Here is a 20,919-nt window from a genome sequence, read left to right as displayed (position 1 = left end):
CTATGTAGAGATGGCCCAGCATCTCAGAGATAATGACTAGATAGGGGCTAGGATTCTAAACCTGCTGCTCAGACTCCCAAGTCCATGCTCTCCTCTCTTTACAGCACAGCCTCAGAACACATCTGAAATGTAAACCCTGAAACTCCTGGTCTCTGACCATAGACTCTTGCCTTGCTACCTCTTCCACCAAACCTCTTCCTTGGCCTCATCAAATGTCCAACCTCTCAATGCTTGCTTTTATTCCAAATTTATCAATCCTTCCTGATGCTTCTTCCTTCCATAACTGTGACCAGAGGAAATGCTGAGAAAATCCTCCTAAGACTGTTTCTTTGGCTCAGTGCCCATGCAATGATCTCCCTCCCTTTGATCATCAGACTACTGATTAAATTAGTAAAATCCTCTAGGCCTAAAATTGTAAGCAATGCTATAATGGCGATATAAGTGCTGGTTTGAACTTTAATAAGTGTGATAGATTGGTTGGAACCAAGTGAAGAGAAAACAGTTGATGGCAGGTGGCACATGATAAGAACCATGGCTATTCCCATTTGGTCTCATAAAAATGAGGCCCCATGCTTCCTCTCAGGGCTGTTTGATCCAGCAGGAGTGCATTCTGACCATGATGTCACTGTTGGCATCCACTGAAAGACATGCTGTCTCCCTCCATCTTGAAGACGGTGACTCAGCACCCTAGGGTTTCCACAAGTGGCTGGAAAAATTTCTCACTCCCTTTACCATCCATCAACATGCACCCACTGCCACTGAATGATTGTGACAGTAAAGTGTGCCCTTCAGTAGAGACCTCCCTTCTCTCTTCAAGACTAAGGTTTGCAGGGGGAGTTGAGGAGTGAAACAAAGTAGAATTCTGTAGTTTAATGTGAAAGCATGTGTAAGCATGTATGTTCTTTGTCATTAGACAAAGAATATGACAGACAAAAATGCAAAAGCATATGAGATAGACCTATATGTAACAAGTTCTGAACCCTTGGTCATCAATAATTCAGAGCCTATCCTAGTCAATGGATTCAACGACACTCTCAACATCTCCATTCTCTTGCCCTCTTGCCTAGTCCTTCTGCTCACCCTTGACATTCCACAGCAACTCTGTTTTCTCCAATTCTGAATATTCTGCCACTGTTGGAAAAGAAAATCATAAAACTATGTTGATTATCTAAATTACGTTTTAAAGCTCAAACCTCAGCTCTGCCCTGCATATTCCTGTATTGTGTTTCCTTACAGCAGCATTTCCAAATTTGTTCCATGTTGCTCAAGTTCCCTACCCCAATCCTAGCCCCTTGACCCTCATAAAACAACACAGCTTCCTAATGTCCAAGAAAAAAAAAAAAGCAGTCATCCACAATTTCTATCCCTTTCAAGTTTTACTTCCACTTATCTTCCCCACTTCTTGTTCAAAAAGAAAGTATCCCATTTCCATCCAGGGCCAGTCAATCCATCAGCATGTTGATCCTGGCCTTCCTCTTCTAGGATGTTTCATGAACTCCAGACTTCCTCATCCAAAAAAATCAATCACTAAAGCAAGCCTTCCCTCAGTTCTACGTACTCATCAAACCACCGCCCTATGGCTGCCCTTCCATGAGTACCCACCTGTTTTTGGTACTCATGCCCTCCACTGCCTCACCTCCCCATTCATCCCTCAATTTGTCATAATTTAGCTCCCAATGCTACTCCTATGTTGAAAATTCCCTGGCAAAAGTTAACAATTTCCTATCAAACTCAGTCTTTATTTCTCCTCCAAAGGTCTTAATCTTTCTGAAGCTACAGTATGGATGGACATGGGTAAGGTGGTACAAGGAGGATTAAGCATGGATATGGGAGTCAGTGGCCTGGGTACCGTCCTGTTTCCACCAATTACAAACTGTTTAACCTTAAGTTGAATTATTTGACCTATCTGCACCTCAGTTTCCTCATCCTTAAAATAGAAATGATGCTAATAATAGCTTCTAGTGCTTAAGGCTTACTAGCTAATTGGGTGGAGACAGATGCAATATGAGACACTGAAAGCTGGATTGGTGGGGGCCGGCAGGGGGACAGTCAGAGTAACAGGGATGTAATCTTAGCTACAGAATCTTGTGTAATCACAAGATCTCTGGGTCTCATTTTTAAATAGTCTGGGTGCCATGGTTTGAATGTTTGTGTCCCTCTGATGTTTGTGTCCTCCACGTAGGAGGATTGTTTGACCCTAGAAGTTTGACAGCAGCCTGGCCAACATAGTGAGACCCCCCAAAAATTAGCCAGGCATGGTAGAATGTGCCTGCAGTCCCAGCTACTCAGCAGGGTGATGTCGGAGGAAGGCTTGAGCCCAGGAGTTCGATGTAGTAGTTCAATGTCACTCTAAAATTCATGTTGAAACTTAATCCTCAATGCAACAGTATCAAGAGGTACAGCCTTTACAATATGATTAGGCCATAAGGGCTCTGCCTCATGGATAGGATTAGTGCCCTTATAAAAAGACTCAAGGGAGTAGTTTGGTCCCTTTGCCCCTTCCACCATGTGAGAATGCAGCAAGAAGGTGCAAGCCCTCACCAGACACCAAATTCTGCTGGTACTTTCATCTTGGATTTTCCAGCCTCCAGAACTATGAGAAATAAATTTCTATTCTTTATAAATTACCCAGTGTGTAATATTTTATTATAGCAGCAGGAACAGAATAAGACACTGGATGATCACCAAAGTTATTCCTGGCCATAAACACTTATATGACCCATTAAACAGTTTGGCAACAATTTGAGAAAATGTACAAATGAGTGCTAGATGAGCAGTACAAGTGATCAAGGGTTCAGAGAAGGGATGAATGCTATGAGAAGCAAGTTTAAAGGAGGTTGGGCAGGTAAAAACATTCGTGGACCTAAAAGATAGGAAAGATTTTGATAGATGTGAAAGAAAGAGATTTCCAGGTTTGACAAGCAAAACAACAACAAAGGCATGGAGTGATTCAAGGTGCACCAGAAAGACCTCCCTGACAAAAAGATTTTCCCCATCATTTATCAATAGATTCTGAATATTAGCTAATGGTTTTGAAGTTATTATTTGACCACAAATAACTTGCTATTTACAGTTGATAAGGATGAATGTGACCTCTGCCCTGCAGCCATTTGAAGTAATTTGTAGACTGGACACAGTGGCTCATGCCTGTAATCCCAGAACTTTGGGAGGCCGAGGCAGGAGGATCACTTGACTCCAGAAGTTCTAGACCAGCCTGGTCAACATAGTGAAGCCCTGTCCCTACAAAAAAGAAAAAATTAACCAGGCACGGTGGCATGTGCCTGTAGTCCCAGCTACTCAGGAGGCTAAAATGGGAGGATGGCTTGAGCCCAGGGGTTCGATGTAGTAGTGAGCTATAATTGTGCCCAGCCTGGGCAGCAGAGCAAGACCCTCTCTTGGGTCTATGGTTATTAAAAATAACCATAATAATAATAATAATCTGTAGAAGAATGGTTAATAAAAGATGTATACTAGGGTAGTAATAGTTGTTTCAAGGCAATGGATTGTAGGTGACTTTTATTATGTTTATCTGTATTTTTCTAAAATGAACATGAATTGTTATTTGTAATGGGAAAGAATAAAAGCATGTTTTTTAAGTTTTAAGTACAATTAAGGAGGTGGTAACATCTTAAGTCATTAATGATTAATAGTGGGAAGGACTAGGTGACAGAGCTGGTACATAGCAGAAGAAAGAGATGCCAGAGGCACTGAGAGAGCTGTTGAAAATGGAGATAGAAAGCAGTGACAATATTATTTTCCTACCTCATAAATTTGCCCATGCAACATCCTATTTTAACTTCTAAAAGTCCATTTCATTCTTGTTTACCCCCAATTTTATTTCTACCACCCAGAAGAATTCAAGGATGTTATTTAAAAGATCCCTTTTTAAGTGCTGATATACAAAGGGTAATGCAACTAAGATAAAAGTGTGATACCTTTTCAGTGCTGTATATCTGTCAGTCATTCTTCACCACAGTCCCTACTCTCAGGTCTATGGAATCTTGGAGTAGTGAGGGGTAGAAGGGTGGACAAGGTGACTCATAGTTACAAGCGTGATGGTGATAGTTTTTTATATACATTAAAATGTATTTTTAATTCATTCTCCCCTATGAATCAGGTTCTCTGCAGCCTTTTCACCAATATGGCCTCAGAGAAAGGGAAAAAGCAACTCCTCAGGAAGGAGAATGATATAACTTAAAACTATTTTCTACCAAACATTAGGGGAAAGAAAAGTTCATGGTGATGGGTAAGAAGACGTTAAAAAGATTGAGACATAAGCAGGAAAACATGGTTTCTTTGCCTTGGACCTAAATCTCAAATTGAGAGGTTTTAAGTGAAGGTTAAGGGAAAAGTCAAAAGTCGAGGATTTTTCTATTTAAAAATGGGCAAAATATCTTAATAGACATTTCTCAAAAGAAGACTTAAAAAATGGCCAACAGCTACATGAAAAAAATGCTCAAAATCACTAATCATCAGAGAAACGAAAATCAAAACCACAATGAGATATCACTTCACATCCATTGGAATGGCTTTTACCAAAAAGACAAGAGACAAGAAATGTTGGCAAGGATGTGGAGAAAAAGAAACCCTTGCACACCGTTGGTGGAATGTAAATTAGCATGGCCATGATGAAAACAGTATGCAGCCTTCTCAAAAAATTAAAAATAGAACTATCATATGATCCAGCAATCCCACTCCTGGGTATATATCCAAAGGAAATGAAATCAGTATGTCAAAGAGATATCTGTACTCTCATGCTAACTGCGGCATTATATAGTATTTCCATTTACAGATACAATAGACATATATAGGCTGGGTGTGGTGGCTCAGGCCTGTCATCCCAGCACTTTAGGAGACTGAGGCTGGAAGATCACTTGAGGCCAGGAGTTCAAGACCAGTCTGGGCAACATAGTAAGACCCTAGTCTCTAAAAAAAAAAATTGTTTTAATTAGCCAGGCGTGGTGGCTAGTGTCTATAGTTCCACCTACGTGGGAGGCTGAGGTGGGAAGATCACTTGAACTCAGAGGTTTGAGGCTGCAGTGAGCTATGATTGTGCCACTGCACTCCAGCCTGGGCTTCCAACCTGGGTAACAGAGCAAGACCCTGTCTCTAAAACAAACAAAAAGACATAAATAACTTCAGTTGCAAGAATAATAGTAAAATGTACTTAAATAATTAAAAAGTGGTGAGTTTTGAGTACTACCTTTCTTTTTAATATTGTAAGTTTATATAACTTATCTAATAATGGTTGCGTATAAGAGCTGACTTGCAGAATTCCCCTAAACTTAACAATCAGCTCTGAAAAGCAAGCATGAGCCAGTAGATCATGCTACTGCTTAAGATCTCACAACCATTTACTGCAGATATCATCTTGGAGAGGCAAGTGGAAGGAAAATTGAACAACTGAGTCATTTCCCCAAAATAAATTAACTTATCATTAATGATAAAGGTAACTGGCTACTGCCACCTCTGCTGCCACCACTTTCAATCTCAAAGGTTCAGGAAGAGATGAAATCAGTTATCAAACCGTTACAGAAACTATATTTTTTGTATATCTGAATTTTAGTGTGTGTCAATTAGAAATTCTGTGCCAAGTATGGAATCCTTCAATGGAGGTAGCTTATGTGGGTGGAGGTTTATTGCATTCACATGTCAAACAATAAGGCTTATTACTTCATGGTCAGAAAACAGCTGCCCCAGCTCCAGGCAATACATTTGCTTTCAAGCCAGGATGAAAGGGCAAGCAGCACAGCAGTTTCTATGCTCTTTTATCAAGAGCACAAAAGCTTTCCCAGGAGTCTTCCTTCCCCACTCCCTTCTTCCCAGTAGACTTCTACTGCTTAAATCTTACTGGTCAGAACTAGGTTACTCAGCCACCCCTAGCTGCAGGGAAGCTAACCTTATCCTTAATAGAAGATATTCTAATTGGCTGAAACCAGTCAGGATCCATTGCCCGGGCTGAGTACATTGCTGCCAATATATGAACAAACTCTGGGTTCTGTTAGTGAGGAAGACTTGGGTAATGGAGAATGGGCAAGCTGGCAGCAGAGTCTGGTGCAGTTTAAGTCAATATTTCTAACCCCAATTTACACAGCAGATAAAAAGTAGAAGGACTATTTTAAATGGAAAAGAGCCAAGATTGGCATTTGCTTGCCAGAGCATGAGATGGAAATGCAGGAAGAGCCTGGAAGTGTCTCTCATATCTAAGGCAGAATGCTACCAGGGGTACAAACGGGTAGGGCCTGGACGCCTTAGCTGCTGCTGGACCTCCAGGTCCCACCGGCCATCATGCTGACTGAACAGCCACTGTAAGAACAGGAAATGGGGTAAAGACAATGAAGTCCAATGCTAAAGAGGTTTCCCTGTCCAGGAAAACAAAGGAACAATAGACTCTTACTGCTTAATATCTTAAGAGCTTCGTGGTGCTTTCTGAGGACCTGAGGCCCACTTGCTCTTCCCTGAGAACACAGCTCATGTTTCATAAAGCTGGGGCGAGCAGTAGGACTGAGAAGAAAAGTGAGAAGATTCCTCCTTCCCTGCCTCTAATGAACAAACCTTGGGACTAACAAAGGTTAATTACTTGCCTGATCCAGGCTTATTCCTTGAAAAGGAGCTGAATGCCTAAACATTTGTGAACATTGAGTCGCACAGCCCATCAGCAAATGGAGCCTGCCCTACTCCAACCAGGCACATGACCATCACTTGGCTAATGGACTAATTGTAGGACTTACGCTGGATTCAGAAAAAAAGCAAGTCAGAGCTGTTCAGGAGGCTACAGGGGCTGGGGGAGTGAGAATTACAACTAAACAGGACTTAAATGTAAAATTAAAAGTTCCACATTAGCTTTTCTGAAATAAAATATAAGTCTTTTACTTGAATAAGCTGAATAAATGCAAATGATATCAGGCAGAAAAGATCTGAGATTTATCTATCCACTGCAAAAATTACACTTGTGAATTGTTTATTCTTCTAGTGAAACATGTCTAATGCTTTCCCCCCTCATAACATTAACTTGTTTAAAGAACATTTATACGATAACATCTTGAGTTCTTTGTTTTCTAGGTTTCTCAACCAAAGTTCTCTTCTTGAAGTCTTTGTGAAAAAAAAAATTGCTGCCTCTTTAAACTAGTGCTCAGGCATGAAAATGTTTAACTAATTTCATTTTCTTGATAAAGTTTATCTGTGATCAGAACTGAGTCATACCAAAAATACCTCTATAAGATTTGACCTTTTACTTAAATCCCACATCGAGATAATATACTCAAAATGGTTATCAATAGGACCTTTGTTTTTTAAAGCACATCTAAAATAAATCACTTTTTAAAAGCAGAAAACTGTTTTCAATTAAGTCCTTTACAGGCAATCAGCTTGAAAGTTATACTTGCTCTTTTATTTTTTTATATATAAATTATGCCCAAGAGTGCCATGATAGCAGCAGTATGCTAACTATGCCTTACCTTTGTATTTACTTCTTGTCAAAATAAGCTTTACAAATTAATTGGTTTTAGAGTGCTTTATGACCAATAATGACTGCATTGTACTAGTCCCAGAGTAAAAGCAATGCAAGCACCAACTACTTTTTCTTGTTATTGAGAAACACCTAGTCTAATTAGATAAGGATAATTAATTCTTAATTTCTTCTGATGAAGAGTTTTCTTGCAGTAGAACAATTTTACCCCATTCCAACAATGTTTATCATTTAGAAAAGCTTTAAAGAGACTTCTGCTTGAGTCTCTGACCCAAGTAATTCTGTGATACCTACACAGGGCTAACTACTAGGTTTGGCCTCCTGTATGTTTTAACCACCTCACTCTTTCATCAATGAATTCCTATCTGCTCTTCAGATGCTAGGAGCATACTAGATAAGTAGATAATTTTAAAATTATCCATTCAAAAATAGGCATTTCATGCCTGTAATCCCAGCACTTTGGGAGGCTGAGGCAGGAAGATTGCTTGAGCCCAGAAGTTTGAAATGGCCGGACAACATAGCAAGATCATGTCTCTGGCTTTAAAAAAAAAGGCATTTCTCTTATTTTTTAGGTTTCCCATTTTTCCCCATTTGCTTTTGCCTTAGATCCCATCCATGTCAGTGGCTGCTTTTATTAGTGGCAGATTTTGCATTTTCCTTAGAGATTTACTAAGAACATCCTAGAGGAGCAAAATTCAGAACTAAACAAGAAGAAAACAACAAAATGCAGGAATACAATAATTATATATATAGATATATATTTAATCTAAATTACTATATAATGAGTTTGCTGCTTCTAAAATTCGTGGTAAGGGGCAGTTTTTTAAAAATTAGATCAAGGTTGGAAAAGATGTTTACCCAAAGGACCTAGAGATGAGAAGAGTCAGAGTTTGGAAAAAGCTGAGAATCTCATTAGCCCAAAGTGGTGAGTACAAGGCAGGAAAGGAAAAGCAAACCTGAACTTTGAGAAGCTGGATAGATAGGAGCAAAGAGCAGTCCAGGATAGGGTCTGGAACAACTAGGACACCCTTTGCCAGCCCCCAACCACATAGAGAAAGGGGAAGAAGAGAAGAACAGTGACCAAGCTGAAAGTCTGAATTGAAGGCACAAAAAACAGCAATAAGAATGACCATAGGCTTCAGGTAAAGCCATTCTTCCTCTCAAGTCTTTCTTTTGGACCAGTTACTGGGCCCAAGATCTCTGAGAAGTTTTGCCATAGAAGTAACATCATTACAACATGTTAGCATCCTGGTTAACTGGATTAAGAATATTAGGAGCTACATCTCCAGCCCTCTTGGATAAGCCACCTGCAAATGAAAGAGCCCCATACCTAGAACTTGCCACCCAAAAGATATGTCCCTGTGCTGTGGCCCAAACAGCTCCACCCGCTGGACGAACCTATAACTTGTTGACAGCTTTGCCTCTCTGGTTCTCAGATGAGGAATGATGATAAAACAAAACCAAAAGCCATCTTATTAAGGAAGATCAGCTCCAGTGGATTTCTCTGAGACAACCCAAGTTAGATGGAGCTAATGGGAAAAAACACAGGAATTCTTTAAACTATCATTCAAGCAAAACATCTCTCCCAACTGTTCCTTTTAAAGTAGCTAGACCTGTTAGAGATTTTATTGAGTGGATATAAGCACTTTCTACAGAAACTTTTTTTTTAAAGTACATCACCTTTTCACAGAACAGAGAAAGAGCTGTTACATCAGTTCCTGATGCCAAGCACAGCAATATAAAGTATATACCCTACGAGTTAGATGAAGCAGAGGAAAGGGATCAAGAGATTAATATACCTCTTTGAGAAAAGCACCCAAAATAAATAAATTTATTATTTATTGCAAATTATTTTATTATTTATTGCAATTCTCTAATGCCTTATTTTTCACTGAGCTCTAAAAACATGATCATATCCATCAAGTAATACCCATATATATGCATGGGAATTCAATTGCAATTTACATGTTCCTATACTCTCCATGGATGCTGTGATGGTTAATTTTAATGTGTCAACTTGACTGGGCCATAGAGTGCCCGAACATTTGGCCAAACACTCTTTTGTGTTTGGCCAGATTCACTATAGGAATGTTTGTGGGTGAGATTAACATTTGAATTGGTAGAGTGAGTAAAGCAGATCACCCTCACTAATGTATGTGGGCTTCATCCAATCAGTTGAAGACTAAATGGAACAAAAAGGCTGAATGAGAGAAAATTCCTTGTCTGACTACCTTCAAGCTGGGACATCTGTCTTTTCTTGCTTTTGGACTCAAACTGAAATATCAGCTCTTCCTCAGTCTTGAGCCTGCAGGGAAGTTTTAGAGTAAAACTTAAGACCCATCAGCTCTCCTGGGTCCCAGTTTGACAACTCACCCTGCAAATCTTTGGACTTGTGGGACTTGTCAAGTTCTACAATCACATGAGCTAATTCCTTATAATAAATGTATTTATATACAGAGAGAGAGAGAGAGTTGTATGTGTGTGTATGTATATATGGAGAACCTATAACGCTCCTATGGTTCTGTTCTGTGGAAAGCCCTGAATAATACAGATGCATCTATAAATGTATAGCAAAGCTGTGTAAAGGATAAAGATATGCTAAATCATCTTAGTCATTTTCCTCTCCCCTGGAGCCCTGTGTCCTGCTCTTATCCTGCTAGGAGTAACTCAAAGAATAGTTTGGGGTAGAAGTCATCCTCAGACTAGAAAGGAATGAGGCACAGCACCACCACCATGCTCAGAATTAACACCTAAATTTACTACCTTTATATATGGCCTTCTGGAAGCAAGTGGTTTTAAACAACTTTATTTCTCCAAAAGGAGAAGTGAGGAGTGTGACTGTGGGCCCACTGTTTGGTAAATACTGTAACAGTAACTGTATACCTCTCCTCATAGTGACCTTACTAATTTAATGAAAGTGTGAAGGCAGATGGATCTGGTTTGCAGGGTCTTAGATGACTTTATTGAACACATCATATCAAAGTGAGAACAAGCAATATGTCTCCAGCCAAGATCAAAGAGTTTTAAATAAACAAAATATTCCTACTAATATGAAAATTTCATTCACCAAAATTCTGGAGCAATGTGGCTTATTCTCACAAGAAAACCCACCAGAGCTAGATAGAACATGTTCCAGAAGACTGCATACACCAGGGAAGGTCAGTGTGGTGTGCAGGGGCACACAGGGTGAGAGAACCACCCAGAGTGAGGACACTCTAGGCAGAGCAAGAGAGAGATTTTCATAGTTGTCATGAGCGGAAACTGGCAAGAAGGAAAGAGGTATCAAGGAACTGTTTAGGAAGCTTTCTGTATCCTTTCACTATATAAAATCCCTATGCAAAGAATAAAACTTACAGCAAATATTTACATTATTCTTCAAAGTTTCTCAAGTTGGACTGTTATCTCTTTGAAGGTTAAACTACAAAGAGACTGAGCCCATACCAGGAGACCCGGCTTTGTCGGTTACACTGCATTAGACAAAGTCCATCTTCAGATTGCAACATCTTTCCCAATGCCCATCAGCACAGACCTTTCCCATCACTATAACAACCTACAATCCACTATAAACAGTGGGGTCATCATCAAGAAAAGTGAAAGAATTGAGCTTTGGTATTTTCTGTTGTCTATTTCAGAAGTCTTTCCTTATTTTTATAATTCTTAGTACCTTAGTATCTCAGCACCCATCAACTAACTCTAAAAACAAGACAAAACAAACAAACAAAAAAAGCAAATTGGGTTATGTCCAACATTTTGGCTCCAGGCATGGCTATAGGTTTCCTCCGCAATGTCTCAGACCAATAGAAAGATTACATAGACCCTATATAGCAAATGTAGAGAAGGTTACAAATACCAGCTTAACCTACAATTTCATCACCTGAGAAGACTAGAAAATAGGTTAAAAAAGAAAAGGAAAGCAGACTGTAACCAGTCTGTGAATTACCTATCACAAAAGACACTATAAAGAGGAATCGGACACTACTGTTGTATAATATCTTAGGTCACAGTTACATTCAAAAGTCAGCACTTAGGACTAAAATTACATATCTTCAAAATTAAACCTTGAAAATCCCTAAGGAATGCACCATGTTAGAGACACATTTCTCAGTTAAGTCCAATACATCCAGATTTTCCTCCAAAGTTGGAACAAATGACTATGACTTTGGTTGAGACCAGAGACCTAGCTTCCATTTAGAGACATATGGTATTGCCTCTTGGCCTTTTGGCTAAGATCGTGTATAGAGACTATGGCAACAAGTTGTATCAATAAATATTAGAATCATACTTGGCACAATGAAAACGTCACACTCTGAGCAGCACATGGGAACAAAAATGATAAACATAACAACAGGTTCTTTTCTATCATCTTGTACATACTCTAGGGAAAACACTCACTGGCTGGAATGGAAAGCAAAATTATATTATATAATTGAATTTGTTTAAGCTACACATACATTTTATGGGGACTTGACTGTATTCTGAAGGAAAAAAGCATGGAAAAGAAGGAACATCAAACTAGTGGACTTGACCTGAATACCCACTGTCACTCACTCTAAATCTATTTGGATGTTTAGCCTCATAGCAAATGCACCTGGCTGAAAGTCTATAAAGAAACCATTTTGTCCTTAGAGTCTCAGAATTATCCTAAAGTTAGAGAAAGGAGACAGTGCCTCCAGAGTTGATGTTGCCCCAGAAGAAGTTAATTTAAGAAAACACCTAAGAAAAGCCACAGTCTGTTTTCCACTGACTTAACAGATAGTTGTGGCCATATGAAGGCCAGAAATGACAATGGGAACAGACACAAGCCGTGTTTTTAAAAACAGAAGTTAGAAGACGGCACTTCCCAGTTTCAGAGTCAAGAGTTCGCAACTCATCCTAACAATGCTAGAACAAGGAGATGTGACATGAGCACACTTTAAACACCTTAGTTTATAAAGTATTAGAAACCCAGCTGGGGCACTGAGCAGCTGCTCTTCTAAGAAAGCTCTTTGGGGCTGGGAATGGTGGCTCATGCCTGTAATCCCAGCGTTTTGGGAGGCCAATGTGGGTGGATCACTTGAGACCAGGAGTTCAAGATCAGCTTGGCCAACATGGCAAAACCCTATCTCCACTAAAAGTACAAAAATTAGCCAGGTGCAGTGGTTCATGCCTGTAGTCCCAGCTACTTGGGAGGCTGAGGCAGGAGAATCACTTGAACCTGGGAGTTGGAGGTTGCAATGAGCTGAGACGGCACCACTGCACAAGACTCTGTCTCCAAAAAAAAAAAAAAACAAGCTCTTTGGCAACCTATGACCATCAGCCCTATCCTAGCATCAAGACAGGCAGAGGCAGGTGTCTATGTCTGCATTTGAGAGAAGTTGTATAGGAATCCGGTTCAGAAGCATCCTTTGTAGTTCCCGTTCTCTGTCCTTCAATTGCCATCAGTCCAGTGCAGCCTTGAAATGTAATCCCCAAACTAGCCCTTGTCTTTTCCCCTGAGTTATCAAGAAAAAGCAGAGCAACAATGGAACCATGATAAGGAGAGGAAAGGAGATGAAGAATTAAGGTCTGAAGAGGTAAACAGACATGGAGGCTGCACCCAGAGATGGCCTAGCATGACTGCCATCCACTGCTGCATTCATGTACTCACTCAACAAATACTGATTGGGTGTCTAATATGTGCACAATATTCTCTTGAGCATTTTTCATGTTAGACTGTCTTAAAGGGGGATTACTTCCAGCACCTTTTTTATTAAGCTCACTGCCTCATCTTGGGAGTAAGCATGGGCTTTTCTTTATGGAGAGTCATGCTACTTACGCCACCTTCACACAATCAGAGGCTTCTAGCCTGGGAGGTAATGAAAAGAAGAGAAGAATTCAACCACAGCTGTAGGAGAATTGCCTCAGATATGGTCAGCTTCCCAAATCAAAGCAGGGACTGAGCTCATGGCATTTGGTGTCCCCCCTATCCACCCAAAAAACAAACAAACAAACAAAAACTTCATCTTCCCTGCAGATCCCTGGAGGGACATTTTTAGAAGAGAAATCTGAGAACACTTAGGGAAGTCAATGAGGGTAATTTACAGTAATACAAGAGATTTTTGAGTTCAGAGATCGAAGACAGCATCTATAAGATTTCAACCCAAGTTGACACATACAGCAAGGGTTGTATGGTGAGACAGATGGAGGATCCATTCCGTCTTCTGTTGGAAGAAAGATGCCTGCTGTCCAAGGGCTATTTCTCAAACAGCCCTTATTCTCCCTGTGCTTGAGCAAATTAAGAAAACCTTGTTCCAAAGCCACCAAATTCATCTTTTCTTTGATCAAGCAAAAATGTGCCCATTTGTGACAGTGCAGATTTAGGCAGTTCGAAAACAAGATCACAGGCAAGGAAATCCAGCCGTGATTTTCTGAAAGCCATCCTCAAGATTGAAGCTAGGGTCTGTCTTGGCTGTCCTTGACATTTTATTTGTCTATCTTTCTTTTTGGTCAAAAACTGTATCTATTTTTTTAAAGTAATAGCCCCAACAAGATAATGACCTCATGTAACTGTACCTGCAGGAGACAATGCTGAGAGCAGAAAATCTAAGAGTACCCAGACCAGGGCTCCAAGCAGAGTGTCCTGCTGAAAGCAGACAATAATGCCTCTCTCATCTCAGGTGATGTTTTGTTCCAAAAACACTCCACTCAAGTAGTCTTGTTATTTTATTTTATTTTATTTATTTGTTTATTTATTTATTTTTTGAGACAGGATCTTGCTCTGTTGCTCAGGCTGGAGTACAGTGGCATGATCATAGCTCACTGCAGCCTCGACCTCCCAGACTCAAGTGATCCTCCTATCTCAGCCTCCCAAGTAGCTTGGACTACAGGTACAGGCATGCACCACGAAACCCTGCTAATTTTTTAATTTTTTGTAGAGACGGGGTTTCACCATGTTGCCAAGGCTGGTCTTGAACTCCTGACCTCATGTAATCCTCCCACCCTGACCTCCCAAAGTGCTGGGATTACAGGCGTGAGCCACCGCACCTGGCCTTATCTGGTTATTTATCTCACTAAATGAAGCACTAAATCATGGTAAAACCATAAAGCACGTGCAAAATAACTTATCATTATTATTATTCCATTGCCTTGAGTCTGATTTGGAAAAATCATTTTAATGGTATGAACACTGAGAAACAGAACTGCCAATTACCTTACTCTAACCCATAGTTTATTACTTATGTGCTTATAGCAGAGGAAAAAGTTATGTACAGACCCGTTTAAGAGCCTACAGTACAAAGTTTGAGGTGAAGGGGAAGAGGAAGGTTTGGAATAAAAGAGGACAGACTTCCAATCCCTTATATGTGGATTTCCAGGGAAGTGACAAGCAGAATATAAAAACAGGGAAGAGCTTTTATCAGTACTGGAAACTAGAGAGGGCATATACACTGTCAAAAATGTTGAGGAATTTCTGAATGCACTACAGAGGCACAGAGCCCTGACCCCACCTCCTACCTCCAACACACAATTCCTTCCTACACACATATACATACAGAAGTTAGTGGAAAAGACCCTGATACAAGGCCACTAGCACTTCCTTACATGGAAGGTGGGTGCAGACCAAGGGGTGGGCAGTCACTTGATGTCCACCTAGGGACTTCCCTTGGAAGGGGGGCTGCATGGTCATTTAGGCAGAGGAGTAGAGTTCCTGGCAGAGATGGTCCATCTGCCCCAAGATAAAGTTGCCAATGATGACAGTCTGAAACTGCTTCTTCACTCTCTGCACCCCCACTTCCACAGGTTCTGGACCTCTGATGAAGTGATGCAAATTTACATCAAATGTAGATATTCCCTGTTCTTGTCATTTGAACCTGAAGGATTTGTGCAGTTCCCCATATCAATTTCTGCTAGATCTCACCTCAACTCTTACTTTATTACAAGATAGTAAGCAATAACACAGCTTTGTCTATAAGGATGAACAAATACAGTAAAAGCCTGTATAGCCAACCTGCACTAAATGACTACACATTTAACCAGTGCTCCCTATGTTCTCAGGGAAACATACTGGCTGATACCAGGCATGCTCAGTGCTCCTGGCTCGCAGCCTCCTCCCTCGTAAGCCTGTAGGCTTCTACTCCCAGCAATTGCATGGTCCGCTTACCAACAGGCAATTGATAGAAAAGTTGTGCCACTTGTATTTGTTATTATAATCTTATTTAACTAAATATGTTGTCTGATGAATGTGACAATAAAAATAGTTACATTTAAAAAAATAGGTTGAATCCTTTTAAAGAATCAATACAGCTATGTTGCTAAGATAATCTGCTCTTCAACTGTATATGACAAGTGTTAATGGCACGGAAAAATAGTAAAAATACACCAGTATTCTTTACTCATTGTATCACAGTGTCTTTAAGATCTTGCACCTGTCTAAAGAAACTGAAACTGGAAATCATAGGTAATTCATAATGAGTATGGTTTATGAAAGAGAGATGATATGAATAATTAGTGGACGCATTTTGGAAGAAAATGTCTTGATCCTAAAGGATTGGCTAATAGATGTGCACCTTGGAGTTTTATTTTAAAAGATATGTCTATATTATTTTTATGATTCTACACCTTAACCAGCTTCTTTAGATTAACCAAGCAACTACTGATTCTGAGCACAAGATATAAGAAGGCTACTCCCAGAAACAAATCAACAGAGCTATTTAAAGAGATTATGGTTTGGCTGGGCACAGTGGCTCACGCCTGTAATCCCAGCATTTTGGGAGGCCTAGGCAGGTGGATTACTTGAGGTCAGGAGTTCCAGACCAGCCTGGCCAACATGATAAAACCCCGTTTCTACTAAAAATACAAAAATTAGTTGGGTGTGGTGGCACGTGCCTGTAATCCCAGCTTCTTGGGAGGCTGAGGCACTACAATCACTTAAACCTGGGAGGCAGAAGCTGTAATGAGCCCAGATCGTGTGACTGCACTCCAGGCTGGGCAACAAAACAAGACTCCTTCTCAAAAAAAGATATTATGGTTCAAATAGAGAGGATAGACCTGAAAAAAATAGTAGAAAATGCTTCCCTTTGATTGCCTACAAGGGAGAGAAGAAATTTTAAAATGTCTGGAAACTAATTTGCCAAATGATCAGCTTCTTACTAACTCAATGAATGAACAATTCACTGAGCAATCATCTGGCAAATACTTTACACAGGGTTTAGAGCAATTTCTCATAGCCATTGTACCAGGGCACAGGAAGGTGCAGAAGCAGAAGCAATAGGGACAGGGGCAAAAGTAATTAAGACAAAAAACAGTGCTTTAAAAAATAAACAAACAAACAGAAAACACTTGACCATCCCATAGAAAATGTTGAACATTCTAAAAATTCTCAGAGTCTAGAATGTGAAAAATAGGCAAAGTTCATATTAAACAGCATTTAGCCAATGCATGCCCAGGAGGAGAACTGCAGTGACAACAGAGACAAAGTAAAAAATATAAACCTCAATTTTTCAGCAAAATCATTATTTGGTCAAGTGATTTTTGCAGAATTAGCTTTGGTGAGCTGGTCATTTACCAAATGGTCTTTGGTATATTCACGTTGGGTGAAGTAGCCAGCTTCCAAGGTAAAAAGGAGAGCCTTCTGGCTTGAGCGAAGGAATCACTTAACTCCAAAGTCAGTTCCATAGGGTAAGGGACAATATCTATTTGGTTTACTCTGCACTTACCCCAAGGCCCAACACATACCAGACACTCAAAAACTATGTTTCATGAATAAATGCTGAAGACTAATAATGAACAAAAAGGTTTTATACATAGGTCAGGGCCCAGAGAGGCAAGAGCCTTGAGTGTTATGCTATGCATGCTGCGACTTATCCTATCTGTAAAAAGGAATTCATTGAAGGCTTCTGAGCAGCAAAGTAACATGACTGAAAGAAGTGGCAGGAAGAGTAACCTGTTTTTAATTAGCAGAATACACTTAAAGAGAAGAAACTGCAACCCAAATGTCTCTCAGTGGATGAATGAATAAACAAAATGTGGCACAGACATAAAATGGAATATTATTCAGCCTTAAAAAGGAAGGAAATTCTGACACATGCTACAACATAGATGAACTTTGAGGACATTATGCAAAGTGAAACAAGCCAGCCACAAAAGGACTTATACTGTATACTTCCACTTATATGAGGTACTTTGAGTAGTTAAATTCATAGAGACAGAAAGTAGAATAGTGACTGCCAGAAGCTGGAGGAGGGGAAATGGGTAGTTAGTGTTTAATGGGTACAGAGTTTCTGTTTAGGAAGATGAAACATTTCTTGAGATGGATGATGGTGATGGTTGCAGAACAATGGGAATATACTTAGTGCCACGGAACTGTGCACTTCAAAATGGTTAAAATGGTCAATTTTATGTTATATGTATTCTACCACAATACAAATAATCTGGAAGTCAAAGAGAACATGGCTAGATTGGAAAATTGCATTTTTCCATATGACCAGAGCAAACAGTTTTAAGGGTACAAGAGTTGAGTTAGAGTGATCATCAGATAGCAAGTCATGAAGGGCCCTAGCAACTCTGATTAAGGGTGTTGACTTGGTACTGATATTTGAATAATTCTAACTAAAATGTTCCTACTTATTAATAGGGGGTAAAAGAGGAGAAAACGCTAATAGGATGATTCAAGAAGCTATGTCATTCATGCATGGTCTAATCCAGGGTCTTGGTAATAGAAACAGAAAGGAAGAAAAGAATGGATATCATAGGCATCGCAAAGGAAGTATAGACACTATTTTGATTGATTGGATCGGGGAAGGGGTTGAGAACAAGGAAACATCAAAGTTTTTCACCTGGGGAACTGGAAAATAATAGTAACATTAAAAGAAAAGGTATGGCCTTAAAGGAAGAGGTGGTTTATAGGTAAAAGCGATGATTTCCCTATTTGACATGTTACATATGAGGTGACAATGGAAAACCAAAACAGAGAAGTCTAGTAAGCAGCTGGAGATGTCAGAAAATGATGAACAAAGTATAACTAGTTCAAACTACCAAAGGTAGGCTGAGGACAGACCCCTTACCATATGGCAGCTGGTAAATTAATAATAGCCTTCAAATATGGTGGTGAACAAACTGTCTTCATTGAAAATGATTGATTACTAAGACAGAAAGTTGTTGAAAAGGTAATAAAATAACACTACATACATCCTTCTGCCTAAAATTAGGCCCAGTTTTATTTGGATGAAGTATAATGTCCTCTATGTCTCATGGACAACGTCCTGGAATCACATCGCTTACTGAAATACTTTTTGAAATATATCTCCTCGGATGGAGAAATGGAATCAAAAGAGAAAACTTCAGAATCTATGCTATCAACTTTTCTTTTTTTTATCCTCAAATGAGTTATGTTTGCCTCGCACTAATAACTTTTATTTCACTCAAATTAGAGCAATAATCTTCCATACATAAGTGTCTTCCCTGCCCAATAATTCAAAGAAAAAAATCCAAAATGATTAGTAAAGAAAAATATAAGAATTAACAGACCCTTTAAATTTGTTTTAAATATTTTGAAGATTCAAAAAGTGTTTACAGTTTGTAATTCCTAGTAGGAAAACATTATCTGAATGAATACCCTAATGGCAAACCACTGTAAGATGCTTCAGCTGCATTTGGGGGAGAGGGGTAGGGATTATCTTCAAAGCACCCCAGCTCTCTTGATGAGAAGGTCAGAGGTACATTGGTTCATAATATTGCGACATCCATAAGGTGATCTAGGTTGCTTTTCCTTCAGCAAGGGCTTTATTTATCAGAAGGGCGTTACGCTTGACCTCCAAATTTGGCTGACAATTTACTGATGAGATTCATAACCTTTGGGTTGCTCTGGTATTTTGACATATTTGCTGGGTTCTGAGCCACATCCTGGAAGGCCATCATAACTTCTGGATCCTGCATGGCTGCAAGAACCTCTGGATCACTAAGAATTTCACTGAGCCCAGGCATTCCGGCTATTCCAGGTATGACCCCTCCCATTCCAGGCATTCCTCCGGGAAAATTACCAGGCATTCTCCCAGGAAAGCCACTTGGAAAAGAGCCATACTGAGCTCCTGACTGTCATCTGGCTTCTTCCTCCCTCTGGGCTCTCTCATGCTCTTCTCGAGCCTTCTTAACTCGTTCTATTCTTTCTTTGATCTCTCGCTCTTCACATTTTCGCTCATACTTTCTCCTATGTTCTGCAATTTTCTGTGCCCTAGGTTGAACTTCTTTCAGCGTTGCACTAGCATCTTCATCATAATCCAATTTACAGGCAAAGGCAAGATCATGGGCTGCTTCTGCCCAGTGGCCTAGAAGGCTGTGTGCTTTCCCCCGCCTCTTGTAAGGCTGAGCTGAATCAGGATTTGTTTCAATGGCTCTGTCACAGTCTTGGATGGCAGCATTTGGCTTCTGTAATTTGATGAAGACACTGGCCCTCTTGGCATACAAAATGGCCAAGCGAGGATTCAGCTTGATGGCATCTGTGAATAAGTCAATGGCTTTCTGGAGTTCACCATCATTTAGGGCTTCAATAGCAGCCACTTTTTTATCATTTGCCTGATCCATCATCTCCTCCGTTATCTCCGCATTTTCATCTCCCATTTCTTGAGGAGCATCATTGTCTGGTTCAATCACACCTTCTTTATCAATTTCTAGATCACTTCCCTCACTTGATGGTTCATCTGCCTTTAAGTCTTCCTCCACCTTCTTACTATCAGGTTTTTCTTCCTTGGTATTTTCTTCTGATTTAGCTTTCTGAGTAGTAGGTGGTACTTTACCTCCCATGCTCTCCACCCACTCCCTCAGGAAGCGCATTTCCTCGGTGTGCTGAACACTCGGATCCTGCTTACACATTTTCACAAAGGTCCGAAGCTCGTTCACTTTGCGGGGGTCCATGGTAGGGAGATGGTGGGTGAAGCTGGGGGGCTGCGGCCCGGTTCCAGGCCCAGGCGCTGGCTCAGAGTGACCGCGCGGAAGGGGGCGGCTGCTTATGCTATCAACTTTTCAAGCCAGGTTTCTCAATCCAGTTTTCTGAAATATTCAACCTGAAGTTGCCTAGTCTAGTATCAATATGCATTCATTCTGACAATATAATGTACAAAGGACTGTAAATACCCTATCCTTTGGTGATACTGTCATTCAACAAACATGCACTAAGAGCTCACTACAGATCCAGAGGCAGAATTAAGAGTGCCAGGAATGCAAAGAGGAATGCCACATATCCCATGCCTTAGAAAACCTCACAGTTGAGAGGGGAAAAGAGGGTGAATGAAGCACTGACCCTGACCGAGCACACTTAGAACCTGATCCAGGTTCCTGGAAAAGTCTCCTAATACAAATGCTCACTTATAATGTTTACCTTAGTTTTTAGAGAGATTTGATCATATTAGTCACTTGATTATAGAAAACCGTGTTTTTGTTTTGTTTTTTCATTTTGTTTTGTTTAGAGACAGAGTCTCGCTCTGTCTCCCAAGCTGGAGTGC

At 40.2% G+C, this 20,919-nt stretch overlaps 1 protein-coding gene across 1 annotated transcript; it reads right to left on the bottom strand.

Annotated features, from left to right (window-relative positions):
- Positions 1 to 19,182: 19,182 nt before the first annotated feature.
- LOC116467286 (hsc70-interacting protein-like) lies at positions 19,183 to 20,400 on the bottom strand. The gene is given in 1 exon segment (XM_032755145.2): positions 19,183 to 20,400. A coding segment is annotated over 1 exon segment (1,110 nt). The 5' UTR covers positions 20,333 to 20,400; the 3' UTR covers positions 19,183 to 19,222.
- Positions 20,401 to 20,919: the final 519 nt, after the last annotated feature.

This window comes from Hylobates moloch, unplaced genomic scaffold, assembly GCF_009828535.3.
Source record: "Hylobates moloch isolate HMO894 unplaced genomic scaffold, HMol_V3 SCAFFOLD_4, whole genome shotgun sequence".
NCBI classification, from domain to species: Eukaryota; Metazoa; Chordata; class Mammalia; order Primates; family Hylobatidae; genus Hylobates; species Hylobates moloch.
The sequence above is the reverse complement of the archived record's forward strand: the minus strand, read 5'-3'. Positions and strand labels throughout refer to the sequence as shown.